Genomic DNA, 20,968 nt, shown 5'->3' on the forward strand with positions numbered 1-20,968 from the left:
CCCATAGATTCTGCCTCTAAAACTATCTTAAATCTCTTCATTCCTTTCCATTTCCACTGTCACTACCTAATCATTCTCTCTCACATGTGCTTCCATTCTTCTCTCCCTGCAATTTATTCTTTTCCCTTTCCTAATATTTTATCATAAAAACTTTCAAATGTACAGAAAAGTTAAAAGAATTATATCATGGGGCTTCCCTGGTGGCGCAGTGGTTGAGAGTCCGCCTGCCGATGCAGGGGACGCGGGTTCATGCCCCGGTCCGGGAAGATCCCACATGCCGCGGAGCGGCTGGGCCCGTGAGCGGCGGCCGCTGAGCCTGCGCGTCCGGAGCCTGTGCTCCGCAACGGGAGAGGCCACAACAGTGAGAGGGCCATGTACCGCAAAAAAAAAAAAAAGAATTATATCATGAACACCATATACCTATCACCTAAATTTTACAATTAACATTTGCTATCTTTAGCAAATATTATCATTCATTATCACAATGTATATCTATCTATCCATCCCTCTATCCATCCATGAATTCAAGTGTTTCTTTTTAAATGCATTTCAAAATAGCAGACATCAGTGCATTTCACCCCTGAACACTTTAGCATGCACATCATTAGCTAGAGTTCAATATTTTGTCTGTGGTACTTTAAATGTTTTATGTAAATTTCATATGTGAATTGTAGAATTTACATAAAATGAAATGCACAAATCTTGTGTGTACCATTTGATGAATTTTGACAAATGTGTTTGACACCAATACTTATTAAGATACAGAATGTTATCATCACCCCCAGAAAGTTCTCTCATACCTCTTCCCAGGCAATTCCCACATCCATCCCTACTGGAAACCCAACCACTAAACTGATTTTTTTTCACCAGAGATCTGATTTGTCTATTCTACAAGTTCATATAATGAAAATCACATGGTATGTACTATTTTGTATCTGGCTTCTTTTACTCAGTATAATGTTTTTGAGATTCATCCATTTTGTTACATAAAGCAGCAGTTTGTTCCTTTTTATTGCTGAATAGTAGTCTACTTCGTCAGTCTCCAGTTGACAAACACCTAGATTATTTACGGTATTTTGCTATCTTGAATAAAGTGGCTACAAATATTCTTGTATACATTTTTTCATGGATGTGTCCTTCTGTTTCTCTTGAGTAAATACTTTGGTGTGATATTTCTGGGCCATGGGTAGGTTTATATTTAGGTTTAACAGAAGAAACTGACAGACCTTTATGCAAATGGTTGTAACATTTTACACTATAGCTGATGATGTTTCAGAATTCCAGTTTCTGCATATACTTGACAATATTTGATGCTATCAGTCTTTTCAGTCTTAATTTGCACATCCCCATCACTAATGAAATTATTTTATCATGTGCTCAGTCATTTGTATATCCTCCTTTGTAAATGTCTGTTCAGATCCTTTGCCCAGGGACTTCCCTGGTGGTCCAGTGGTGAAGAATCCGCCTTGCAATGCAGGGGATGCGGGTTTGATTCCCGGTTAGGGAACTAAGATCCCACATGCCGTAGGGCAACTAAGCCCACGCGCTGCAACTACTGAGCTCGCGCACCTCAACTAGAGCCCACGTGCTGCAAACTACAGAGCCCACGCGCCCTGGAGCCCGCGCCACAACTAGAGAGAGAAAACCCACACGCCACAACTAAAGAGAAGCCAGAGCACCACAACGAAGAGTCCACATGCCACAAGGAAAGATCCCGCGTACCTCCACGAAGATCCTGCGTGCCGCAACTAAGACCCGACACAGCCAAAAATAAATAAAATAAATAAATAATAAATAGGGCTTCCCTGGTGGCGCAGTGGTTGAGAATCCACCTGCCAATGCAGGGTCACGGATTCGAGCCCTGGTCCGGGAAGATCCCACATGCCGCAGAGCAACTAAGCCCGTGTGCCACAACTACTGAGCCTGTGCTCTACAGCCCGTGAGCCACAACTGCTGAAGCCCACGAGCCTGGAGCCCATGCTCCGCAAGAGGAGAAGCCACCACAATGAGAAGCCCGCGCACCGCAATGAACAGTAGCCCCTGCTCGCAGCAGCTACAGAAAGCCCGAGCACAGCAACAAAGACCTAACGCAGCCAAAAATAAATAAATAAAATAAATTTTAAAATAATAATAATAAATAAATCTTTTTCAAAAATCCTTTGCCCATTTTCTTCTTAACTGCATTGTCCTTTTATTATTGAGTTACAAAAAAATTTTTTTTTCTTTTTTGGCTGTGCCAAACAGCGTGGGATCTTAGGTCCCCGACCAGGGATTGAACTCAGGACCTCGGCAGTGAGGGCTCGAAGTCCTAACCACTGGACCACAGGGAATTCCCCGGGAATCCTTTATATAATTCTTAATAAAAGACTTGTCAGATAGGTTTTGTGAGTATTTTCTCCCCATCTGTCACTTGCCTATTCATTTTCTTAACAAGATTGTAACCCAGCAGGACCCTATGGGCCTTCCCCAAATCCTCTGCTTTAGCTCCTCTCTGAAGTCCCTAGATAATAGTATCTGATACACATTTCCTGAGTAGTTCTATAGACGTGAAAACCCCCCACCAAATGGAAGATGTTTGTTTTTTTTTTTTGGCCACACCATGCAGCTTGTGGGATCTCAGTTCCCCGACCAGGGATTGAACCTGGGCCACAGTAGGGAAAGCCGGGCATCCTAACCATTAGACCACCAGGGAACTCCCTGGAAGGTGCTAACTACTTGATGATCATGAACACATAGCCCCCAGGCCTGAGGGAGCCTGATTGATGATGTTAACCCCTGTGACACACCCTGTTACCTCACAAGCTGATCACATACCTTGCGACCCCACCCCCTCACCTGGCGAGGCAGGGAGACGCAAGAGGGAAGAGATATGGGAACATATGTATATGTATAACTGATTCACTTTGTTATAAAGCAGAAACTAACACACAATTGTAAAGCAATTATACTTCAATAAAGATGTAAAAAATTAAAAACCTTTGCTGAAACCCTTCGGGGAGTTTGGGGATTTTAGAGCATGAGCCCTCCATCCTTCTTGTACTGGCGCCTTATAGTAAATGCTGCACTTTCCTTCACCACAACCCAGTGTCAGTACCTTTACTGCAGTGGTGAGCAGACCCAAGTTTGGTTCGGTAACAAGATCTTTAGATATGAGTAAATTGTAATATTTATGAAGTCTAATTTATCCATTTTTCTTCTATGCTTTTCGCTTTCTGTGACCTGTGGAATCCTTGCCAACCCCTAGGAAGTAGAGATATTCTCCTTTGTTTTCTTCTTGAAGTTTATTGTTTTATTTTTCATTTAGGTTTATGATCCATCTAAAATTAATTTTTGTGTGTGGTATGAGGTAGAGAAGGAGTCGTGTTCGCCCCTCCCCGTTCCCCCAACCATGTGCATATCCAGTTTTTCCAGTAGCACCTGTACAAAAGACTACCCTTCCCCCATGGTATTGCTTTGGCACCTTGTTAAAAAAAATCAAATGACTACATAAGTACAGGTCCATTTCGGCTCTCTATTCTGTTTTTTTGTTGTTGTTGTTTTCGTTTTTTTTTTTTTGCGGTACGCGGGCCTCTCACTGTTGTGGCCTCTCCCGCTGCGGAGCACAGGCTCCGAACGCGCAGGCTCAGCGGCCATGGCTCACGGGCCCAGCCGCTCCGCGACATGTGGGATCTTCCCGGACCGGTGCACGAACCCGTGTCCCCTGCATCGGCAGGTGGACTCTCAACAACTGAGCCACCAGGGAAGCCCCTATTCTGTTCTTTTGATGTTTGTGACTCCTTATGCCAGTATCACATTGTCATGATTACTACAGCTTTATAGTAAGTCATACAGACAGATGCTATATGTCTTTCTTCTTTTTAAAGATTGCTTTGGGTATTCTAGGTCCTTCATATTTCTATATAAATTTTAGAATCAGGTTGTGAATTTCTACAAAGAGCCTGTTGAAATTATGATTGAGATTACATTAGACCTAAAAATCAATTTGAGAAGTACTGATTTCTTTAAAATAGAGAGACTTCTAATATATTAACCTGGTTTATCTCTCCATTTATATAGATTTTCTTTAATGTCTCTCAGCAACATTTTGTAATTGTCAGTGTAAAGCTATTGCATATATTTTGTTAAATTTAAGTATATATATATTTTTTATAAGTTTTTTTAAATTTTATTTATTTACTTTTTTTTTGGCTGTGTTGGGTCTTCGTTGCGGTGCACAGGCTTCTCATCGTGGTGGCTTCTCTTGTTGCGGACCACAGGCTCTAGGCACGCGGGCTTCAGTAGTTGTGGCTCACAGGCTCTAGAGCACAGGCTCAGTAGTTGTGGCAGACAGGCTTAGCTGCTCCGCGGCATGTGGGATCTTCCCGGACTAGGGCTCGAACCTGTGTCCCCTGCATTGGCAGGCGGATTCTTAACCACTGCAGCACCAGGGAAGCCCTAAGTATATTTTTTGATGCTATTTTAAATGAAATTGTTTTTTAATTGCTTCCTGCTAGTATATAAAAATACAATCCTTAAAGTTTACCTTAGGACTTTCCTGGTGGTCCAGTGGTTAAGATTACACGCTTCCAATGCAGGGGGCACAGGTTTGATCCCTAGTCAGGGAACTAAGATCCCACATGGCGCATGGTGCGGCCAAAAAAATAAGATAGATAAAATTTATCTTATATCCTGAGACTTTGCCAGTAGTTGTTTTGTAGATTCATTAAGACTTTCTATGTAAATAATCATGTCATCTACAAATAGAGGCAGTTTTACTTCTTCCCCTCTGATCTTTATGCTTTTTATTTCACTTTCTTAAGTTCACTGGTTAAATAGAAGTTCTGACACTGGGCATCCTTGCCTTCTACTGATCTCAGGGGGAAAGCATTCAATATTTCACTATTAAATATGATGCTTAGCTGTAGGTTTTTCATGAATATTTCCTATGGTTATCTAATCTATGTAAAAAAAAAACCTCCAAAACTTAGTGTCTTTAAACAACAATCTTTTTTTAAATTAATTAATTTATTTTTGTGGCATGTGGGATCTTAGTTCCCGAACCAGTGATCAAACCTGCGCCCCCTGCAGTGGAAGCAAGGAGCCCTAACCACTGGACCGCCAGGGAAGTCCCCAACAATCATTTTTTTAGCTTATGAATTTTCATTTTGGGCAGGGCTCTGTGAGGAAAGCTTTTCTCTGTCCATGAAGCATCAGCTGGAAGCTGGAGGATCCACTTTGAAGATGGCTTACTCAAATGGCTGGCAAGTTGAGGCTGGCTGACAGTTTCTCTACAGGGGCTGCCTGGCTTCCTCACAGCATGTCGTGAGGATTCCAAGAGCAAGCATTCCAAAAGACCAGATGGAAGCTGTTTCAGCTTTATGACGTAACTTCAGAAGTAACACAGCATCACTTCCACTGTAGACACAAGCCCACTCAACCAGATGTAAGGGGAAGGAATGGTCTCTACCTCTTGATGGGATGAGTGTCAATGACACGAGAAGAACATGTGAGATGAGATGTACGGTTGGAAAATTAATCTGATAAAATGCTCTATCAGATTGAGGAAGGTCTACCCTAATGTGATTTTTATAATGTATCAATTTTGAATTTTGCCAAGTGCTTTTTCTGAACTTTTGAAGTGCAGAAATTGAAGAATCATGTGTTTTTCTCCTTTATTCTGTGATTACAGGAAATTACACTATTGACTTAAGATTGTGAAACAACTTGGCGCTCCTAGGATAAACCCAATTTCGTCACGATACAATAAACTTTTTATGTATTGCTGGATTTGATTTGCTAATATGCTGTTAAAGATTTTTCCATCTTTGTTCCTGAAGGATACTGGTTGGTAATTTTATTTTTCTGTAACAACTTGGTCAGGTTTGGGCATCAAGGTTATAGTGGCATCATAAAAGTGCTGTCTTCTAATTTCTGAAAGTTTGTATAAAATTATTTCTTTCTTAGATGTCCAACAGAATTCACAATCTGAGCCTGGAGTTTTCTTTGTGGAAGGATTTTTGATAAATTCAGTTTCTTTAATTGGTTATGCAGATTTTGTTTCACCTACATCAGTTTTGGTTGTGATTTTCAAAGCCTCTGTCCATTTCATCTAAGTCATCAAATTCCTTAGCAAAGAGTTATTTAGAAATCCCGTATTATCTTTTTAACATCCATAGGATCCATAGTAATGTCATCTTTTTCATTATTTTTTTTTTGGCCACGCCACATGGCTTGTGGGATCTTAGTTCCCCAGCCAGGGATTGAACCCGGGCCTTCGGCAATGAAAGCGTGGAGTCCTAACCACTGGACCACCAGGGAATTCCCCATTCTTGATATTGGTAATTTATATTCCTTTTTAGTTATCAGTCTAGCTAAGGGGCTTACCAATTTTGTTGATCTCTTCAAAAAACCAATTTTGGGGTTTGTTATTTTCTCTATTATCTGTTTTTAATTTTGTTGATTTCTGTTGTTTTTTATTTTGTTGTTTTGTTTGTTTGTTTGTTTTGGCTGTGCCAGCATGTGGGATCTTAATTCCCCACCCGGGGATCGAACCCACACCCCCTGCATTGGAAGCACAGAGTCAACCACTGGACCACCAGGGAATTCCCTGATTTCTGTTTTAAGTGCATATAATTGTTGATAAAGCAGTAATCTTTGTACAAATATAATCAGGCAATTTTATTCCCCTACTGAAAACCTTCAAGGCTTCCCATTGCATTTAGAATAAAAGACAAAATCATTACTACATCCTATAGAGCCCTAAATACATTGATCTGCCCTTTGTCTACTTCTCCAACCTATTTATTGCTACTCCCTCACTCAGGGAGCTTCATTCACACAGGGCTTAGATCCACCACTTATTGTGTGAACCTGGGCAAGTTACTTGATATCCCTGGGTCTCAATTATCCCAATTGTAAAAAAGGAATATTTAATAGTGCCTATCTTATAGTACTGTTATAGAGTTAAGGCATCAAATAACGATATCTGACATACTTGTACAGCAACTGTATACTTAAACACTTATGTCAATTCTTTGAATATCAGACAGTGTTACAAACTAGAAATGAATGACAAATAATAAGTCATGTATATTTCCTGGCAATAATAAGTCATATATATTTCCTGTTCCATTCCTTATTTTAAGCACTTTTGATGCCTTTGTCTACTTCTCCAACCTATTTATTGCTACTCCCTCTCTCAGGGAGCTTCATTGACACTGGGCTTCTGACAATTCCTGTGTCAAACTAAACTTTTTCCTGTTTCAGAGTTTTTGTACTGTGCTGTTCCCTTCATCTGGGCCATTCTTCCCCCACAGCTCTTTGCACGACTACTTCCTTTTCATGTGTAGGCTTAAAGTTTAGCACATCAAAGAAACTTTTCCCTGACCATTCTAAAGTAGCACTCTGATCCTTACACCCAACAATTATTCTCTATCATGTAATCTATTTACTTCCTTAATAAGCACTTTCCAGTAATTTCCTGGTAGTCTCAGGGTTAGGACTCTGTGCTTTCACTGTCGAGGGCCCTGCATTCAATCCCTATTCAGGGAACTAAGATCCCGCAAGCCACTTGCTGGGGGGAGGGGGGCCGGGGGGGGCAAAAAAATTTTCTAAAGCACTTTCCAAAATCTATAATCATTCTATTAATTGGTTTGTATTTATTACATATTAGAGCTCTACGTGAATAGGAAGGATACTACTGTGTTGAAGTATAGCATCATGGCTAGTAGACTACGCTGTAGGCTGAATCTTAGATCCACCACTTATTGTGTGAACCTGGGCAAGTTACTTGATATCCCTGGGTCTCAATTATCCCAACTGTAAAAAAGGAATATTTAATAGTGCCTATCTTATAGTACTGTTATAGAGTTAAGGCATCAAATGTGCTTAAAATAAGGAATGGAACATAGTAAATACTCAGGAAATATACATGACTTATTATTTGTCATTGATTTCTAGTTTGTAACAATGTCTAATATTCAAAGAATTGATGTAAGTGTTTAAGTATACAGTTGCTATACAAGTATGTCAGATATCATTGGCCCAACTCTGCAAGGCAACGCATACTCACATAATATAGGTATTATTATTTGCCATTCATCCTGGCTCAAATTAGCAACAAGACATTTCTGTGAAGAAAAAACAAATAACTTTCTTTCTAAATTGCTCTTTCCCTAAACTATTTGTGCCTCGTTTCTCTCTACTAGAACATTTTCTCCAAAAACAGGAACCAAACCTTCCTTCTGCCCATCAGTAAACATCACTGAGCAACTATTATGATGCCATACCCTGTGCTCCTTAAAGGGGATGAAGGTATGACTCTGCCCATGAAGGAACCAATGGGAGGACACATAAACATGCAGTAACCAAAAAGTATGGTACATACCCTGTTAGAGAAATACCCAGTGATAGATGCTATTGGGAATCCAAATCAGACTGCAAGTACAGTTAACAGACCTCTCAAGGTATGCCCCCATAATGCTGATATAATCCGTGGCACACAATGGGTGCTGCATAAATGGATGTTGAGTAATCTGGAGGAAAATGTTGTAAGATATTATTATATATACCCACTAAGCTTTTCATCTCCATACAGACCACCATTAAGAGCTAGGAATGCTACCTCACTCATCAGTCCCTAAACAAAATCACTGCCCCATTCTATAGATCAGAGGGCTGTACCCAATAAAAGGCAAGGAAAGTATTACAATGGAGATCAAAACAGAAACAGTCAATATTCAAATTGAAGATAATCTGTCAAGATTCACTTTGCGTTATCAATCTGAAATAAATCAGATAAAAATACAGTCATTATTTTAAGTATTCTTCCATTATGTTTAATATTTGTGCTTCAATAATGTAAATAGTTAAAAGAGAGGAATAACTGTTGAAATATGAAAATTTATTTTTAATAACCTATGTATTCTGTAACAGACATAGAATGCAAATTTTTATTTAAAAAATATTTGCAGTCCTCTTTTATTGTTAACATAACTGAGATACTTATTTTATAAATTTAAATTATCTTGAGATTTGATAGCAGTATTTAGCTACAGTGTAGCCGAGAAATGAAAATATACAAAATAGTTTTAGGAACACATGTATTTTTACCTGTGGGTACACTTATAAATCATACAAAGATACACATTTATTTTAAAATAAAGACTTTGAAAATGAAACCAGGTCATAAAATTTTTACCAAGTTATGACAAGAAATCTTTTATGCAAAAAAAAAAAAAAAATTGAAGCAGAAATAACACTTTCAATTTAGTTTTCTAATGTCTTAAAAATCACATCAATTCTACAAATTGCTGTTTCTGAGGACAGAACTATAACTGTTCCCCTCCCATTTTTGTCATGCTTATAATAAAACATAAAAACTACTCTAAACATAATAACTGGAATTCTTACATTTTAAACCATTTTAATATAAATGATAGCAATTCAGATCATGTTTTACATTTCTACTTAAGTTTATATTGCACTAAAATTATTTTACGTGGAAGAACTAGTTGCTGTGTCATAACATAATACTTGGAAACATTCTTTGACATTCACACCTATATTAATGGATATTTCACAGTCCACTTAAATAAATTTTCTAGTATACATCAAATCATCTAACAAATCTATAATGCTAACTTGTTTTGAGAGCAAAGATATTCAGTATTTACTATTACTGCCTTTGGGAAATACACTGACTTATAAAAACACATTTAAATCACTCAGAAACTGGGAATAACATTTGAGCAATACCTGAAAATTCTTGACTTACTGATGAGTCTCTACATGGTTACTTTTTGAATACAACATTTATCAAAAAATGAAGAGAAAAAGTGTTTGTCCTTTTATCCAGTGGAGCAGAATTATGAGAAGAGAAATATTAAGAATAATACTTCAATACTGGCTTCTAACCTATGTTTTATATAACTTAAAATTTCAGCTCTCATCATTCTGCTGCAATATAACCAAGACTGTTAATAATAACAATAACAGCAACCAACATTAGAGTCTTTGAAAATCATGATTACAATTAAAAGCTTGGAATAGCATGATAAAACTAATGGCAACCTTTTGAATCCCATTTTAAGTTAGTTCTATCCAAATAATACTTTAAAATGGTTTCAAATAACCTTACTGATTAGCCAGCATCAGCTTAGGATTTTTTTGCAATGTTCTAAGATATAACTTTTGGCATAAAAGTATAGTAAGCACTTTTGATTTGTGATGAATAGAAAAATCAAGTACTAAAATACCAGTGGTTCCTGTGACAGGGTAAATATCCCCCTTCAAGTAATGTTCTCCCCAAATTAAATTAACATTTTATTTTTCCCTCTGAGAGTTTATTAAGGAAAAGAAATAACGATATTTTTTAATTGAGGTGAAAAAACTGCTTCATAAGTTCATATGTTGTAAAAGCCACTGCCTGAGAAGGAACGCAGCGAATGTAATTAAGAGATAAACCACGATATAATCCTTTTCGAATTCCATGGTGTCCATAGACATACTTCATAGTCTCCCGCATGGTACTGAAAGAGAATGGTTAAATGATGACACCTTTATGCCCAGTCATGAAGAGACAATTTCAGGATCCATAATAGCATTTTTAAAAGAAGCTAAAAATGCCATCTTGAGTAGCTTTTGGAAGGCAAGTGTTAAAACGAAGCCGGCGCACTGCAACAAAGAGTAGCCCCTGCTCGCCACAACTAGAGAAAGCCCGTGCACAGTAACAAAGAGCCAATGCAGCCAAAAATAAATTAATTAATTAATTTTTTTAAAAAAACCAAGCTAAAAATTCATAATAAAAGAGCAATTCATTCCAAACAAGTACAAGCATTATGCATAGAATTCCGTGGCTCATTAATACAATATATTTTGTTTGCATTATGTCTGTGACATTTACTAGCAACACTATTTCATAATAATATTTGAAATATTGATGTAGTCTTTTTAAAGGATATATGAGCAGTTGCCCTTTAAACTCTCAAGTTTCTGCTCAAGTTCTATGCTACTAAAGCTTGAAGGACTATCTTCCAGATTTCATCAATAAAGACTTTCTTGTTTCAGTGTTCTTTCCTTTCAAACCAACATTTTGGGCTTTGTCTTTCTCTTTCAATATGCAATGAAGACTGAAATATTCAAAAAATCTTTTGGGTGAATGAAGGCAATTCATGGTCCTGAATAAACATTCTGCTCTTCCCCTGAGGAACAACACATCACCAATCAAACAGAATGATTCGAAATCTCTACAGATTATAGAAAACTCTAGAGCTGTGTGCTATGCAATAGTGGTAGCCACTAGCCACATGTGGCTACTGAGTACATGAAATGTGGCAAGTCCTAAATTGAGATGTGCTGTGAGTGTAAAATACACCCTGGATTTCAAACACTTAGCGTTTTTTTTTAAAAGGATGTAAAATACTGAAGTGTTGAAGTGATAAATTTTAAATATATTCGTTTAAATAAAATACTTTAAAACAATTTCATGTTTCTTTTTATACTTTTTTAATGTGGTTAGGTTACCAGAAAATTTTAAATTACATATGTGGCTCACATCATATTTCTATTTAACAGAGCTGCTCTAAAATTAAATTTGTTTTTGTTTTTTTTTTTTGGCTGCAAGGCTTGTGGGATCTTAGTTCCCTGATCAGGGACCGAACCCTGGCCCCCACAGTGAAAGCACTGAGTCCTAACCACTGGACCACCAGGGAATTACCTAAAATGAACATTTTAACAGGAGGATTAGGACCTGATTAAATTCAGTTTACCAAAGAATATTATGGGATATAAAATGAAAGCTCTAGACTACTAGTGAGATCACAGTCCTATCTCCCTACTTACTATACACATTACATTTCCTAAAGAAATTGAACAATGACAAATGAAGAACTTACAGGCACTTTTCAAATTCTGGAAGAACAGTTCCTAACTGCATTCGCCGACGTGTTACATCAAATGGGTAGCTAAAAGAAGAAAAAGAAGGACTTAAAAATGATTTTTAGTTTTCTACTCAGCAATTATTGAATACAAAGCCCTATGTATGCTAGGAAATAATGTGTTCCTATTTTCTTACTGTTTTGTCTAATCTGGGAGTCAGGATATAGGCATATGAATAAAATCAAATAACAATACAGAGGTCTCCTTGCCTTTGCCTAAGTGGTTCCCTTGGGTTAAATGATTCTTCTTTCATCACCCATTATCAAGTTCTATTTATTCCCCCAAACCAAATTAAATGCCGCTTCCTGAGGAAATAGACTGGGTGCTTTCCATTGTTGTAACCCTAAGACAGGGTTTCTTAACTTTGGCACTATTGCCATTTGGGGTTGGAAAATTCTTAGTTGTAGGAGTTGCCCTGGGCATTGTAGGGTGTTTAGGTAAATCCCTGGCTTCTACCCACTAGATGCCAGTAGCACAACCCCAGTTGTAACAACGAAAAATGTCTCCAGACATTAATAAATGTCCACTAGAGACGAAACCACCCCAGTTAAGAACCACTACCCTAAGAGTATTCAGCAAGTGCCCCTGTATACAGTAGGCCAACAAAAAATTCTCCTTAAGGGCTAAAATTAACAATACAGATAATTGCTTATAGAGGATAGAGAAAATTCTATGTGAAAAGATTGCCTGATTCTGCAACTATGTATGGTGATGAATGTTAACCAGACTTAATATCAAATCATTATGTTATATACCAGAAACTAATATAATATTGTATATTAATTATACCTCAATTTAAAAAAAATTTTAAAGATTGCCTAAAATGAAATATACAAAAGTAATCTCTTAGGAGTGGGACCCTAGGTGATTTTTTTTTTAAATTACTTTTTTGGGGCTAATGTTGACTGCTTATGTTAGGTCCTGTGCTAAGCAATTTATGTACATTATCTCATTCCATCTTTACAACTGTGTTAAGTAGGTACTGTTATCTCAATATTAAGATAAGAAAATTGAGTCTTAGGGCTTCCCTGGTGGCGCAGTGGTTGAGAATCTGCCTGCCAAGGGACACGGGTTCGAGCCCTGGTCTGGGAAGATCCCACATGCCGCGGAGCAACTGGGCCTGTGAGCCACAACTACTGAGACTGCGCATCTGGAGCCTGTGCTCCGCAACAAGAGAGGCCGAGATAGTGAGAGGCCCGCGCACCGCGATGAAGAGTGGCCCCCGCTCGCCGCAACTAGAGAAAGCCCTCGCATAGAAACGAAGACCCAACACAGACAAAAATAAATAAATAAATAAATTTATTAAAAAAAAAGAAAATTGAGTCTTAGAGACATTTGCCATGTCATAAAGCTGCTTTCTACTTCCCTATTCAAAGCTCTCGTTCATACACACATATATATATATACACACACATATGTATATATACATACATACATATAATATATACGTAAGTGATATATGACAAAAATAATTATATACTTTTATATACATTTAAATTTACTATGAAATAATTGTAATAAAAAAACCACCCATGTACCAACCAAACAGCTTAAGAAATAACATTACTAACAGATGAAGAGCTCTATGCATCTAAGCAGCATCTCCATGAATTATCTTTTTTTTTTTTGGCCCTGCTTCACGGCTTGCAGGATCTTATCTCCCCAACCAGGGATCCAACACATGCCCCCTGCAGTGAAAGTGCGGGGTCCTAACCACTGGATCACCAGGGAATTCCCCTCCATGAATTATCTTTTTTAAAATTTTTAAAATATTTATTTATTTTTGGCTGTGTTGGGTCTTCGTTGCTGCACGCAGGCTTTCTCTGTTGCGGCGAGTGGGGGCTACTCTTCGTTGTGGTATGCGTGCTTCTCATTGTGGTGGCTTCTCTTGTTGTGGAGCATGGGCTCTAGGCGTGCGGGCTTCAGTGATTGTGGCACATGGGCTCAGTAGTTGTGGCACACGGGCTTAGTTGCTCTGCAGTATGTGGGATCTTTCCGGACCAGGGCTCGAACCCGTGTCCCCTGCCTTGGCAGGCAGATTCTTAACCACTGCGCCACCAGTTAAGTCCTGAATTATCTTTTAATGGGAGGTGGAGATAGGAAAAAACTTTATGGGGAATAAAGGGACCAAAACCTCAACCTGAAGGATTCAGTTTCCAAGCAGGAAAAGATGTGTCCGGGTAGAAGGAATTGATTAATAAAGAGAAAGTAAGAAGACAAAGTACAAGGATCAGAACTAGGGAAATAACAATGGGAAAGAAAGAAAATAACATTCTAGGTAATGTTTTTAAGCAAAAAAAATGACAAAAATACTTGGATATGTACAATGTGAAAAATGATCTCAAGGTATTGTCAGGACTAGAAGATTAATGGTGATCGATAACAAATAGGAAAGTTGGGGGCCGAGGACAGACATGAAAAAAAAGACAAGAAAGCAGTATATGAATTACAGAGCTTGAACTGAGGACAGAAGTCCAGGTATAAACATCCAAGAGCTTGCTAGAGAAGTAATGAGTCAGCAATGAAGATTTAAATAGAATTAGTTATCTGTACAGAGGTGACCATTGAAACAATAAAGATAGATGAGCTATTCTGGATGTTTACGGGAAGAGCAGAGGACCAAAGTCTGGCTAGGCCTTAAAAAAATCAGCACAGATAGGTAGGAGGAGGAAGACATGAATCAGCAAGATACCTGAAAAGGGAAAGTTGCCGCAACTAAGAGTTCACATGTCACAACTAAAGATCCAGTGCAGCCAAATAAATAAATAAATAAATAAATAAATAATTTTTTAAAAAAGAGTCAGTGGGTGTAGAATATAGCTTATGAAGTAAGTGGAAAAGAGAAGACAGATTTTAAAGATCTAAACTGGAAGTAAATAATAAAGAAAAGGGGCAGTAAAACCAAGAAGAGAATCAGAATAGCTAGAGGTGATCATGTCTCCGCAAATGAACAAGGTTCCGCAGCCATGTTTCTAAAAGTAAACTACACACCTTTTTTTTTTTTTTAATATTTAGTTATTTATTTGGCTGTGTCAGGTCTTAGTTGTGGCATGCGGGATCACTCTTGCCACGTGCGGGATCTTTTAGATGTGGCCTTCGGGATCTTTAGTTGCGGCATGTGAACTCTTAGTTGCGGCATGTGGGATCTAGTTCCCTGACCAGGGATTGAACCCGGGCCCCCTGAATTGGGAGCGCGGAGTCTTAGGCACTGGACCGCCAGGGAAGTCCCTACACCTTTTTTCCTTTACTTTCAGTCTAGTACGATCTGCTCCCACACACAAGCATACTGAATCTGCCTTCACAAAAGTAACCTTCATTGTGAAATCCGATGAATACCTTACTTTTCAGTACTTATCTTACTTTGAGTTTTCTTTTTCCATTGGATACTCTTTTTTGAGCCTTTGTGACACTACGATTTCCTGTTGTCTTCCTGTTTTTCAGGATACTCCTCAGTCACAGAGAGCTTCCCTTCTTCCTGTTCCTGAAAAGTTCCTGCTTCTTAGTATTCCAGCTCTTTTTTAATCTCATCTATCCAATCTCTCTTGGTCTACAGAAATTCTCTACAGCCAACTTTCCAATTACACTTTCCACCTAATTTATCTATGTCCCTAATACACTTATATTAATATAAAACTCCCTTGTATTGCTACTGTCTTAATAAGAGTATAGGCTTCTTGGGACTTCCCTGGTGGCACAGTGATTGAGAATCCTCCTGCCAATGCAGGGACACGGGTTCAAACCATGGTCCGGGAAGATCCCACATGCCGCAGAGCAACTAAGCCCGTGAGCCACAACTACTGAAGCCTGCGAGCCTGGTGCCTGTGTTCCGCAACAAGAGAAGCCACCACAATGAGAAGCCCCCGCACTGCAACAAAGAGTAGCCCCGACTCGCTGCAACTAGAGAAAGCCTGCATGCAGCAACAAAGACCCAAGGCAGCCAAAAAAAAAAAAAAAAAAAGAAAAGAGTATAGGCTTCTTGAGGCAATACTTTTGTTTTTCCTTCAGTGAAACTCCCAATGCCTAGCATACTGACTGGCACAAAGTAGGCCTTCAAGATTTAGTGCAAGAGAAGTTGTACCTACACACATACACACACACACACACACACACACACACAATAAATGGCTCAAATTTCAGAAAACTCATACAGGCAATTCATGAGGAAATATGGATGAAAACTATAGTGTTTCTTTCTAGCTTTCTTTTTCCTTTCTTTTAAAATCCACAGAAATTGAGTAGGTTCAAACTAATTTGGTCAATTTGGCACGAAGTTATTTATAATATGCTTAAAGTGCAGGCACACTGGAAAAAATGTATTAAATTAATATTTATATTTTGCAAGGGATCCTGTGTCTTAATAATCTATTAGAAAAAATAAGACAACTAACCAATGCTAAAAATCAGTATTGGATAAATGTAATTTAACTTAATTAAGTTGATGAACAAACTTACGATATTGTCTGTGCTATTGCTCCAGCAACACCACCACAAAGTAAGTTTATGTGAGTTTTCAAAACTAAGACATTAGGATTGTCTGATGAAGGTCTGCCAAGAAGGGTAGGAGCATGGGAAAGCCCAACACTCTTTAAGGTACCAAAAGTAAAAAACGAAACACCTGAAAAACAAAATATAAATTCACCACAATGCTTAACAGAGATGTGAGCTGTGAGAAGACACCATTCTTACATAATAACCAATTAACTCAATTGGTTATTATCAACCAATTAACTCAAGGGACTAACTATGCATTTCCTGATTTCCAATGTTTGGCTTAATCTAAGACAAAAAGATTTAATTAATGTTTACAAATAACCTAAAGATAACAAAATTACCACCTATAAAAAATTATACGTTGGTTTTTCACACACTAACATAATGTTCAGTTCACTGAATAAAGGTAGTAGTTGAGTATAATGCCACCTTATACATGAATAGAATTGAACAGTTTTCCAAGGTTTTACATAAGTAAAAGTTAAATTAATGATTAGTAACCTTACGTAAACATGACATATTTACAATAACAATGATGGTGATAATGTAAGGTAGAGGCAAGAAATTCAAAAGTGATAAAGCATTGTTATTTCAATTCAATGTCTAATGTTGTCTTCCAGGAAAAGTTATGACAATGAGAGACTCACCAGACACATGGAATCTAATGAATATTGAATTAAGTTATTGATAATGTGCAGTTGGTGCTGGCTGAATATTTACACGATTTTATAATAAAAGGATTAAAGTCATACATTAAAAAAATTAGCAGAACTCAAGTATACTTATCAACTAAATATTACTCAAGATATCTTGATATTTACTGAATTTTAAAAACATACTGTAAAAGATACTTGATTCTTAAGAACAAATAAGCACTAACAAAAATTCAGTCTAGGATAACACCTCAATATATGCATTTATTCTTTGTATAAAATTCTTACGATCTTATAGTATTTTATAATGATGCTATACAACTTTAGAATATTCATATACTTTTTTTTTAAAGAAGTGGTTTTTATTTTTTAATTTTAATTTTTTAAAATTAAAATTTTTATTTTTTAATTTTATTTATTTTTGGTTGCATTGGGTTTTCGTTGCACGTGGGCCTTCTCTAGATGCAGCGAGTGGGGGCTACTCTTTGTTGCGGTGCACAGGCTTCTCATTGCAGTGGCTTCTCCTGTTGCAGAGCACGGGCTCTAGGCACGCGGGCCCCCAGCAGTTGTGGCACATGGGCTAAGTAGTTGCGGCTCGCGGGCTCTAGAGCACAGGCTCAGTAGTTGTGGTGCATGGGCTTAGCTGCTCCGCGGCGTGTGAGATCCTCCCAGAGCAGGGCTCAAACCCATGTCCCTTGCATTCGCAGGCGGATTCCCAACCACTGCGCCACTAGGGAAGTCCCCATACACTTTTATATATGGGAAATCTATTCTATAGACTTAAATACAGAAATTTTAACCACAGGAAAAGCTCACAACAAGGAAATTCATAGCAAATTAAACACAAGTAGAAAAAATATAGAAATACCTTAATTATGCAGAATGGTATTCACTGAAATATGACACAATTAATAAAAATGTGAATACTATTCAGAAATATGAAAAACATTTGGGAAATGGGAAAAAATTAAGAAACAAAATTATATACATACTATAACTATGTAAAAAATGTATTTCAAAAACAAAACTGAAAACAAACAAAAAAAATTAGAAAGAGAAAAAAATATAGTAAAAAAACTAAAGAGTTCTGATTCCAGCATAATGGCAGTCTAGGTATTCTGAGGGACTTTGTCATTGCAGAACAACTATATCCATTGCTGGGCTTACAAAAAGGAAGAGAAGGTTTCCAAGAATCCCTAGCAGCACCACCTTCCAAAAATATGATATGGGGCCCACTTGGGAATTGTGGCCCATGAGAGAGTTGGAGTGACTCTACATTTTGATGGCAATAGCAGCCAAGCCATTGAGACAGATCCTGCCACTGGGCTACAGAAGATGGAATCACTGGGTCAGAAACTCAGAGGTTAAGATCAAGTAATGGACTCATAATTAAAGACCGCTCAAAAGAAGCCACAAGAAATAAAACAAACAACAAACTAACTAACTAAATAAAGACCATCAAGCATAGGAGGAAGCAAATAAACTTATATATTTATAAAATATTGGGGGGGGGGCTAAGGATTCAGAAAAATAAGCAAACAAGATAAGAAAGGAATAAAAAGAAACGTATAAAGAAAAACAGGGCTTCCCTGGTGGTGCAGTGGTTAAGAATCCGCCTGCCAATGCAGGGGACACGGGTTCGAGCCCTGGTCCTGGAAAATCTCACATGGCGCAGCTAAGCCCGTGCGCCACAACTACTGAGCCTGCACTCTTGAGCCCATGAAACACAACTACTGAGCGTGCATGCCACAACTACTGAAGCCTGTGTGCCTAGAGCCCGAGCTCCGCAACAACAGAAGACACCACAATGAGAAACCCGCACACCGCAAGGAAGAGTAGCCCCCGCTTGCCGCAACTAGAGAAAGCCTGTGTGCAGCAACGAAGGCCCAATGCAGCCAAAAATAAATAAATAAAACAAATAAATTTATTAAAAAGAATAAAAAAAGAAAAACAAGTGGAAATCAATAGCAAGGTAAAGAAACAAGTCCAAATATATCAATAACCATTAAGTATACTGTCAATTAAAAGATTTTACTGACCAGATTAAAGAAATACCCAGCTATATATATATAATGATTACAAAATAAATATCTAAAACAAAAACATGACAAAGTAGAAAATGAAAGGATGAAAAAAGATATCCCAGGCAAATATTAACTTGGATCTGGGCAAAAAAAATTATAAATGGGGGGAATTTGAAAAATGACAATATACTAGATGATATTAAGAAAGTTTCATAATGGTAAGACAAATACCATAAGATATCACTTATATGTGGAATCTAAAATATGACACAAATGAACCTATCTATGAAACAGAAACAGAATCATGAACATAGAGAACAGACTGGTGGTTGCCAAGGAAGAGGGGGCTGGGGGAGGGATGGAATGGGAGGTTGGGGTGAGCAGATGTAAGCTTTTATATATAGAATGGATAAACAACAAGGTCCTACTGTCTAGCACAGAGAACTGTATTCAGTATCCTATGATAAACCACAATGGAAAAGAATATATATATAAAAAAAAAGAATGTTGGGTTTCCCTAGTGGCGCAGTGGTTAAGGGTCCGCTTGCCAATGCAGGGGACACAGGTTCGAGCTCTGGTCTGGGAAGATCCCACATGCTGCGGAGCAACTAAGCCCATATGCCACAACTACTGAGCCTGCGCTCTAGAGCCCACGAGCCTCAACTACTGAAGCCCACGTGCCACAACTACTGAAGCCCACGCGCCTAGATCCCGTGCTCTGTAACAAGAGAAGCCATCGCAATGAGAAGCCCACACACCGCAACGAAGAGTAGCCCCTGCTCACTGCAACTAGAGAAAGCCCGCACGTAGCAATGAAGACCCAACGCAGCCAAAAATAAATAAATTTATAAAATCAGTAACGAGCCAAAATGCCAAGTATCATCACTTTTATTGACTACTGCACTGTAGGTCCTTAGCTGCTACAGTAAGATAAGATAAACATAAATAGACAAAGAAATAAGGATTTGAACAGAAGTAAGAAAAATGATGTTATTTGCACAAGATGTGATGGTCCACACAGAAAATCCAAAGCATTTACAAGTAGCATGGTAGCTGGCTATCATATCAACAAGTAGAATAATGGCTAGCTATAAAATCATATAAAAATTAAATTAAGCAATAAACTGAAAATGTACTTTTCTAAAAGACACAACAAAACTTATAAGATGTCTATGAATATATCTAACAAAAACGTCCAAGATCTGTATGCAATTTCATTCAGAATTCCAGCAAGGATTTTTGTGCAACATCAAAAAATGATTCTAAAATGCACATGGGGGCTTCCCTGGTGGTGCAGTGGTTGAGAGTCCGCCTGCCGATGCAGGGGACACGGGCTCGTGCCCCGGTCTGGGAAGATCCCACATGCCGCGGAGCGGCTGGGCCCGTGAGCCATGGCCGCTGAGCCTGCGCGTCCGGAGCCTGTGCTCCACAACGGAAGAGGCCACAACAGTGAGAGGCCCGCATACCGCAAAAAAAAAAAAAAAAGAAAGAAAAACGACTTACTATAAAACTGCATTCTATTATTGTTTTAAGAAGTAGCACTACAGATCACTGGGGAAAGGAGAAATTAATCAGTGACTATCCTTAGGGAGGAAAAAAATATATATAAATATGGATAAATATAAATGGATAAATATAACATGCTAAACTTTAAAATTATTCCTACAAGAAAATGAAAAACGAAGATTTTGCCAAATTTAAAACATACCTGCATATGGAGCCATTCCTAATATAGTAGGCATCAAGCCTCTGTAAAATCCAAGGAAACCACCTTCCTTTTGAGTGAAGAAAAATTAGAAGTGAAATTACACTGGGCTTATTATGATAAATGCAAAAGAACAAAAGCATACATTATATAGGAAAAATTATTCTGGACCCACACTG

General features: G+C 38.0%; 1 protein-coding gene across 8 annotated transcripts in view; it reads right to left on the minus strand.

Moving 5' to 3' along the window:
* The window catches only part of LOC101276464 (graves disease carrier protein), a 97,565-nt gene that overhangs the window by 55,728 nt on the left and 20,869 nt on the right, over window positions 1–20,968 (minus strand). For 6 of the 8 annotated variants that reach the window (XR_007471406.1, XM_049697206.1, XM_049697208.1 and 3 more), the window contains 3 exons: window positions 20,793–20,859; window positions 16,369–16,531; window positions 11,874–11,942 (listed from right to left, as the gene is read on the minus strand). Coding sequence is in view for 7 of the 8 variants with exons in the window: in XM_049697206.1 (XP_049553163.1) it covers window positions 11,874–11,942; window positions 16,369–16,531; window positions 20,793–20,859 (299 nt within the window). In the remaining variant the exon portion in view is untranslated. Of the gene's footprint in view, window positions 1–8,861; window positions 10,537–11,873; window positions 11,943–16,368; window positions 16,532–20,792; window positions 20,860–20,968 lie in introns of those variants that run through there. The other 2 variants (XM_004280812.3, XM_012537109.3) reach the window with 2 other exon arrangements.

This window comes from Orcinus orca, chromosome 14 (genome assembly GCF_937001465.1).
Source record: "Orcinus orca chromosome 14, mOrcOrc1.1, whole genome shotgun sequence".
Lineage (NCBI taxonomy): Eukaryota > Metazoa > Chordata > Mammalia > Artiodactyla > Delphinidae > Orcinus > Orcinus orca.